The 7,968-nt window shown below is 45.4% G+C and overlaps 1 protein-coding gene across 1 annotated transcript in view; it reads left to right on the plus strand.

Moving 5' to 3' along the window:
* COPS5 (COP9 signalosome subunit 5) overlaps positions 1-7,723 on the plus strand; it is a 33,818-nt gene extending 26,095 nt beyond the window's left edge. Inside the window, exons 7-8 of the mRNA XM_044295146.1 lie at positions 4,496-4,644; positions 7,413-7,723. Of these exons, the coding sequence (XP_044151081.1) occupies positions 4,496-4,644; positions 7,413-7,497 (234 nt within the window). The 3' untranslated portion in view covers positions 7,498-7,723. The remainder of the gene's footprint in view (positions 1-4,495; positions 4,645-7,412) is intronic.
* Positions 7,724-7,968: the final 245 nt, after the last annotated feature.

Below are 7,968 nucleotides of genomic sequence, written 5' to 3' on the forward strand. Positions count from 1 at the left end.
CAGTTTTACGCTGGGAGGAGCAGGCGGTAGCTATTACTGTACAACGGGTATTTGCATCTCCACTACATGCTAGGGTTCCTACTGAACATCCCTATTGCACAGTTCCTTCGTCAGACGGCGGTTTCTTCCGACTCTGGGATTGGTATCCTGTACGGTGTGGCATCCTCCTCAGCTGGAGTGTGGCCTTTGCGTTACTCTGGCAGCTTCCTTTGTATGGGCTCCTCCTCAAGGGTGTGTTTCATTTCAAAGACATCTGTACAGTGCCAGTCCCTGATGGCAATGGGCTTTGCCCTGACCTCTCAACGGTCTTCATTACTGTTAACTGTCCGTTGCTCTGACGACTATTGTTCTTGTGTCGTCTACTCGGGTTTTGCATTGGCGTCAGTGCCATAGCTATCAGCACCTTCTTGGGCGCGCTCGACTGGGTAGCTTAGTCTCTGTGGCACTCGTCTACCACTACGGTGATACTGTCTGTCAGATATGTTTACTTAGTCCCTGTGGCACTCGTCTACCACTACAGTGATTCCTTCCTGCAGTTATGGTTACTTCTGTGTCACATCAAGCGATGGTGGTCATTCCTTTCACTGCTCCTTCCGGGGGTGGACTACGGTCCCCCCAAGCCAGGCTGAGCGGGTGACTGTCACACCTTGTCACCACTGGTAGGGATTCCGTTCCCTGAACGGAACACCCCTATTTTTCTTTCCTGTCCTTCCTCTAGCTGGACTGCTGACCACCTTTTCCCTTCGGTCTCCTCGACCGGTGGCAATGGGTTGTATAGCTATGGAATCCGGGATCTATTTTTTTCCACTGAGAGTGTTCTCTTATCTTGGTCTCTGCCCGGAAGTCAATATATGTCAGTTATGGGGTTTTTTCCATTACCGGTTTCTTTTAACCAGAGGAGGATCCTGCGAACCTGGATTTTGGTTCCGCTCCCACAGTTGTGGTCTACAACCGGCTTCGCCCCGACGATCGGTGGATCGCTGGGGGCGTTTCAGGGACAAGCAAGCCCCCCCTCTGGGACTTCTTCTACTTTTTGTACGTCCATTTGTCCTTTGTCATTTGCATCAGGCAGTGCTCCGCCCGAATTTTCTTTCTGGCGGAAGGTCACCGCTTTTCGGGTCTTCTCGGACATGGTTTTTCTCTTCTTACTCCCTCGTATTTTAAGGGCGGGCGCTCCATCAGCCTTCTATTTTGGCCTCTGAGATTTGCTGGTCCATATCTGGCGCGTTGGCGCGTTCCGCTGTATGGGTTTTCTGCCTGATTTTCTTGGAGGTCCTTGTCATAGCTGGCGTCTTCCAACGGGATGCTTTTTTTCCTGGGATGTCTGCCTGTCGGTTGCTTCCTGGCGGAGTGATGGCCTGGCCGTCCAGCGGTCGTTCTTTCTCGGGCTCATCTACTCCAGACATCGCTTCTAGAGGGCAGCGTCTTGGTCTTCCGGCAAGTTCACCGGGTTTTTTCGGGGGTCTTTTCTGGCCATCATCTGTTGCTGCTCCGGGCAGCAAGATCTTGCAGGCGGCAGCGGGTGCCGCATCCTCGAGGGCGTTTTTTCTCCAGGGGCGTGTGATTTTATTTTTTTTTTCCCTCCCCGTGGACTGCTTTGGGACGTCCCACGGTCTGTGTCCCCCAATGATACTAGCGAGAAAACGAGATTTTTGTGAACTCACCTGTAAAATCTCTTTCTCGCGTAGTTCATTGGGGGACACAGCTCCCACCCAGTGTTCTGTTGCCGCACATATTGGCGGTTGGTGGGCCAGTATGGTCCTCAGTTCTGGTGCATTCCGACTGATGTTTGTCAGTTGTGGGTGGTGTACTGTATTTTCCTTATTGATTTTTTTTTTTTCTCCTACTCCTATTGCTTGGGCACAAACTGATATACTCTCTCCAGGCTGGAGGGGGTATAGCCTGCGGGGGAGGAGTTATCACTTCTTAGCCTAGTGTCGCCTCCTAGTGGCAGCAAGCAGCTATACCCACGGTCTGTGTCCCCCAATGAACTACGCGAGAAAGAGATTTTACAGGTGAGTTCACAAAAATCTCGTTTTTGCGGACCGCAAAATACATAGTCGTGTGCATCAGGCCTAACTCTAGGATTATAAATGTAATAATGGCTTATATTTAGTGCTTGCTTGCTTATGCGGTAGATTCAAATTCCAGATGCTTGTTTTGCATAGATTAGGGATCGACCGATTATCGGCCGATATTGAGGATTTTGACTGTTATCGGCATTTATTTTGCAGATATTCCGATAACTTATTGGGAACACAGATCGCGCTGCTGTCAGCGCTCTCCGTGTTCCCCTTAGCAGCACAGGGGAGAAGGAAGCAGTGTCTCCCTCCCCCTGTGCTGCTGCTGCCGCCAATGAGAGGAAGGAGGACAAGAGGAGGGGAGGGGCTGTGGCCACTGCGCCACCAATGAAGATACCTCTCTCATTAATTCATATACAGGAGGTGGGAGCTGCAGAATCGCGTAGCCGACTCCCGACCTCTATGAGCGGTAGCTGCGCTCTGCGGTAGTTAACCCCTCAAGTGCCGCGGATCGCAGCTACAGCTCATAGAGGTCGGGAGCCGGCTATGTGATTCTGCAGCCAGCTCCCGCCTCCTTGTATATGAATGAACGAGAGAGTTATATTCATTGGTGGCGCAGTGCGCCCCCCAGTATTAATCATTGGAGGCAGTGGCCACAGGGTCCCCTCTCCCCTGGGGCTCCGATCGGTTACCATGGCAGCCAAGATGCTATTGAAGCCCTGGCAGCCATGGCAAGCTCCATGCTGCTGTGTGCACAGAGCAGCAGGGACAGTGTGAGATCCTATTTACCCTGATCAGAGTGAATAGGACAAGTGTTCTAGTCCCTAAGGGGGCTAAAAGTTAGTAAAAAAAAATAAAAAATATATCAATATCGGTCGATCCATAGCATATATACTCGATTTTATAGAATTTTTCCAGAATTTCAGACTGAAATCCCTTTCATTTTATTCTGTAATAGTTCTAAAAATCCTTAAAGGCAACTAGGTGCCCTTGTGCTACTGTTAGGTGTTTTATTGTGCCCTCCACGCTGTGTACAGCAATAAAGAAGCACTCTGAATTTTTTTGTTAGGGGCCCTGTTAGTGTAAATCCAGCTAGCAATATTGCTAACAGGAATAAACCTTAGTACCACCGCTTGTTCGTCGTGTGAAATCATCGTTTATGTGGACACCTCAATCATCATTTCTGGTCAGCAGATTGTGCTGTGTGAACTGTGATCTGCCCTCCAGAAACAATGAATCTGTATGAGGACGAGCAATGGCAGTAGTCGTCTATCGTCCCCATACAGTGGAGGTGATTGATGCATGTAAATGCAGCTGTTTACATCCACTGACGAGTAAGTAATTATCGGGAAGGATCGGTTCCTTCCCAATAATTGCCTGCTCAGTCAGCAAGTGTAAATGTGCTTTAAAGGGATTCTGTCACCACTGGGATAAGGGTGTATGTAAGCTAGAGGGCGCCAGGAGCAGTTTAAAACGTATATTGGTGATTCCCTTTTAAAGGGGTTATCCTAGACTAACAAATGTCCCCCCCCCCCCCCCCATATGCCAGACCCCTCACACTGGGCTGATTCAGCGTCTATGTCAGCAGGAAGTCAGATTCTCTCTGCAGGTCTGTGAGAGCCTAGATGTGACCCTCATAGACCTGTGTAGAGGATGCAGTGAACAGTCTCCGTCACATGATCCTGCAGCAGCGGTTACAGAGTCATTTAATGCATAATAAAGAGACCGGTAAGTGCTTTCACTGTGCTGCCATAAAGGTCCCTTTACACGGGTCAATACAGCAGGTGATTGTTGGGAGGGAACCGTTCCTTCCCGGCAATCACCTGCTTGTCAGTGGAGGAGATGGCTGTATTTACATGCAGTGATCTCCTCCACACTGACTCATTGTTTGCCGGTAGCAGATCCTGTTTACACAGCACGATCTGCTGCTGGCAAACGTTTATTTTTGTGTCTGCATGAATGATCTATTGCCTGATGAATGAGCGTTTAGCTCATTCACTGGGTAATCGGCGGCACTTTTTACACCTTTTAGATAATCGCTAACAAGCATGTACCTATGGCAGATTATCGGTCCTTAACCCTTACAGATGTTACAAACGGGGGCCCCAACAACAAAAAAATCCGGAGTACTGATGTGGTCCATCCATGCTGCATAAACGGTCACCGTTTTCAAGCAGTTCTGTTTGTATCGGTAATTCAGTTCATATTCTTTTTGGTTAGAATTCCTCTCCTTGCATTAAGTCTATGCATCTTTGCAGTAAAAAATAAAATAAAATAAATAAATAAAAAATATCACTAGACAGGATGGATATGGGGATGAAAAGGGTTAGAGAAATGTTTTGTGGTCCTAACAGTGTGTGTTGGTCAAGGGAATTGCATTATGAGCATCTTAGTGGACAGTTGCTACTGATAAGATCCTAATCATCTACTATTGTGATAGGCATAAAATGTTATATATTTTTTTTTCCCTGTAGAATGCTGACTACACAACGGGACAGGTATTTGACTTGTCTGAGAAACTAGAGCAATCTGAGGCTCAGCTCGGCCGTGGAAGCTTCATGTTGGGATTAGAAACTCACGATAGAAAGTCTGAAGACAAACTAGCTAAAGCTACAAGAGACAGGTAATCTATCAAAATACATGTGTGCAAATCGCCACCTGTGAGGCTGGAGCTACACGGCGACGAACCATGCCATTTCAGAAAACTCGTGTTTGTGTCACTTGACTATTTACAACTGTGATCTGACTATAGATATAGACAGCCAAATCTCAGACAACTTGAAGTCGCGCATGACCTTCATTGTAATTACTGATAAGAGAAGCGAGCTTCGATTGTTACATCTGAAGTCGCTTAGTTCCTAACTTAGAAGATCTGTCTCCGTACAGTATTAGAATGTATAGGCTCCGATGAGCTCAAGTTAGTTGTTCGAAGTTGCGCATGACTTCGTTTAATAACTTTGGTAATATTAAGGTGGAAAACCACTTTAAAACTTGAAACCGAACTCGCCTTCGGTTTCGACTGATACCTCGAACAGAGTCCGGTTTCAAGTTTTAATGTCGTTTTTCACTTTCAAAATCTATTACCGAATTATTCAACAAAGTCACGCGCGATGTCGTGAATAACTTGCTTTGGCTCAGAGCCCATACATTTTAATACTGTATGGAGAATGATCTCCGTACAGTATTAATCCGAATGTTATGAACAAACAGACTTCGGATGTAACATCCGAAACTCACTTCGCTCATCTCTAATTGTAATCTTTGATGGCAAAGTCACTTGTGAACAAAATTCCACATTGCAGGATTTTTTGTGACTCGCTTGTTGCATCATGACTCCATTGACAGTCATTAGATGCGATATCGCAGTCTCCATGTTGCGCGTGAGCCGTAGGGTCCTTTCACATGGGCCGATTTCAGGACAGAACGAATGCTAATTTACAATTTTAAAAAATTGCCTTTTGCTTGTTCAAATTGTTACATTAACCAAACTGTAGGGGGCAAATGGTCATTAGTACGACTGTTCTGTCCCCATACAGTTTGCTTACTGTCTGCAGCACATTCCCTGATCACAGCGATTTATTGGCCCACATAAAAGATGCAGTCAGCTGAAAAGGTCGTTCTGCCAATCACAATGACTGTAGCGTGTACAGCGACTGAAAGACAACTCCATTATAAGGAATAAATTATAACAGATGTGGATGTAATTGGCCTATTCAGACCAATGTCATAATCTGTAAGGTCATTTAATTGGCTGTAAACATGAAGCTTGAAGGGAGTCTGTCACCGCGATGTTGGACTGTTATCTGCAGTAGTACAGTAGGTAAGGAGTCCAGATTGCAAAACAATTAACCTCCATTCCTCTGCTGTTAGCGCTTATAGCTGCACTGAAATGCGTTGTCAGGACTGCTGTGCATATGCACAGGAATCCTTTCCATTATGTTAGTGTAGCACTGTTGTCCACACTGTGTATTTCAGTGCAACTTAAAGGGAACCTGTCATGTGGATATTTGATTATAATCTAGCTAATTATATACAATCATTAACTACTAAAAAGCGCCTTAGATGTATTCACTTACTGGTGTGACAGATGGTTACCTCATAATATACACACAAAGATGCTGCATGCTAATGAGCTGATTTGAGTCCAGCGTATATTTAATTCGGAGCTATAGCCACTCCCCTGCCCACCTGCTGCTGATTCATATGGAAAATAACTGTCAATCAGCAGCAGGTAGGCGGGAAGAGTCAGGAGCTCAAGAATATTCACGACTCATCATTATGAGCTGGAGCTTTTCAATACAAGATGTTGGCAGATTGACTGGGTCAATTAAAGAAAGTGACCCAGCATTTTGCTAAGAGAATCAGTCACTTATTTATGTTGCCCTTAGTTAGGACACCATAAAACTGGTGACAGGTTCCCTTTAAGAGCAGGGGAATAGGAGGCAGTAGAAAAATTGAAATTTTTTTCTTCAGGGCTCCTTATCTGCAGTAATACTCATGTATTACTGCAGATAACAGAACAGATTCCCTTTAAGATAACTCGATAGAAATCTGCGTATATAACCCACATTTTACGTGTCCTGTCATTTAGCTGATGCCAGGCCAATAACAAGCAGTGATTGACGATATACAAGTTGATCGCTACTCTTTTAAAGGGTCAGTGTGCAAAAGGAATGGGGGACGAATGGTTATTATGACTGTCTCCCATCCAGTTGGCAGCACATCTCCTTTGTACACAGGACAATGTGCTGCTGAGAAATTAGGATTTTAGGTACATCATGAAAGATGCGGTCTTCCGACAAACAAGTGTACAAACGTTCTGATAGGTACGGGTCCTACCTCTGGGACCTGCACCTATCTCATAAACCCAGCCGGCAAAGTGAAGGAGGGCGCGGCTTACCTCCATTCATTTCTATCGGGCCGTGGAAAATAGCCGAGCTCTGGCTCAGCTGTTTCCGCCGGCCCCATAGAAGTGAATAGAAGCGGTGGCCGCTCAAGCGTGGTGCGCTCCCATTCATTTCTATAGGCATAACAAAAATAGTTGAGCGCGCTGCTTGGCTATTTTCGGGTTCTGTCCTGATCAGACAGTGGGGGCATATACTAGCAATATGCTTCCATTGTCTGAGATGGGAATACCCCTTTAATCTTTTCCCATATAAAAGAGCCCTAATCTGACCATACAGATGACATGACTGTGGGTAAAATGCTTGTTCGCCTGACAGCTATTCCCCCCCCCAGCCTGGGCCAGCAATCCAACATGCCTGCTGGTGTTCCCCATGATCTTTAGGTGATTTCCAGTTTTTATCTAAATTGTATAGCCAGCTTCATTCAGCTTGTTGCATCTTTTTATCACTAATTTGCTTGTTTTTCTCTTTTCTTTTTTTATTTCAGCTGCAAAACAACAATTGAAGCAATCCATGGCTTGATGTCACAAGTGATAAAAGATAAATTGTTTAATCAAATTAACACTTTCTAAGGTCATTCTCCTCTGTTTCTTGTGTCTTTTTTTTTTTTTTTTTTTTTTTTTTTTGTGCCTGTAAGTTGCTTCTTTTATGCAGAAGCTGTAAACCCTCACCAGGTAACACTTACTGTACCTCCCTAGTTTTAGCAACAGAAAGCATAGTGTAATATAACTTCACCAATACTGAGCATTTTCAGCAGGGTTGCTTTCTGTGCAAAATAAAGTCTTTGTTCAAACCGTGGAAGATTATTTTCTTTAAAAGGGGTTGCAGCGAAGGACTGCTGTACATGTGCCGAGGATCAGGACAATAATTGGGAATGAACGTTCCTACGGATGTTCGCTCCTGATAATTGCCCTTTTTAAAAAGACGCCGGCGATCACTTGATGAACAAACTTGTTTACCAGATGATTGCATGTTTCACTTGGCACATTGTTTGTTGGCAGCACACTGCCCTGCGTAAATGGGGATAGAAACATAGAATGTGC

Source organism: Bufo gargarizans, chromosome 5 (assembly GCF_014858855.1).
Source record: "Bufo gargarizans isolate SCDJY-AF-19 chromosome 5, ASM1485885v1, whole genome shotgun sequence".
In the NCBI taxonomy this organism is placed as follows: Eukaryota; Metazoa; Chordata; class Amphibia; order Anura; family Bufonidae; genus Bufo; species Bufo gargarizans.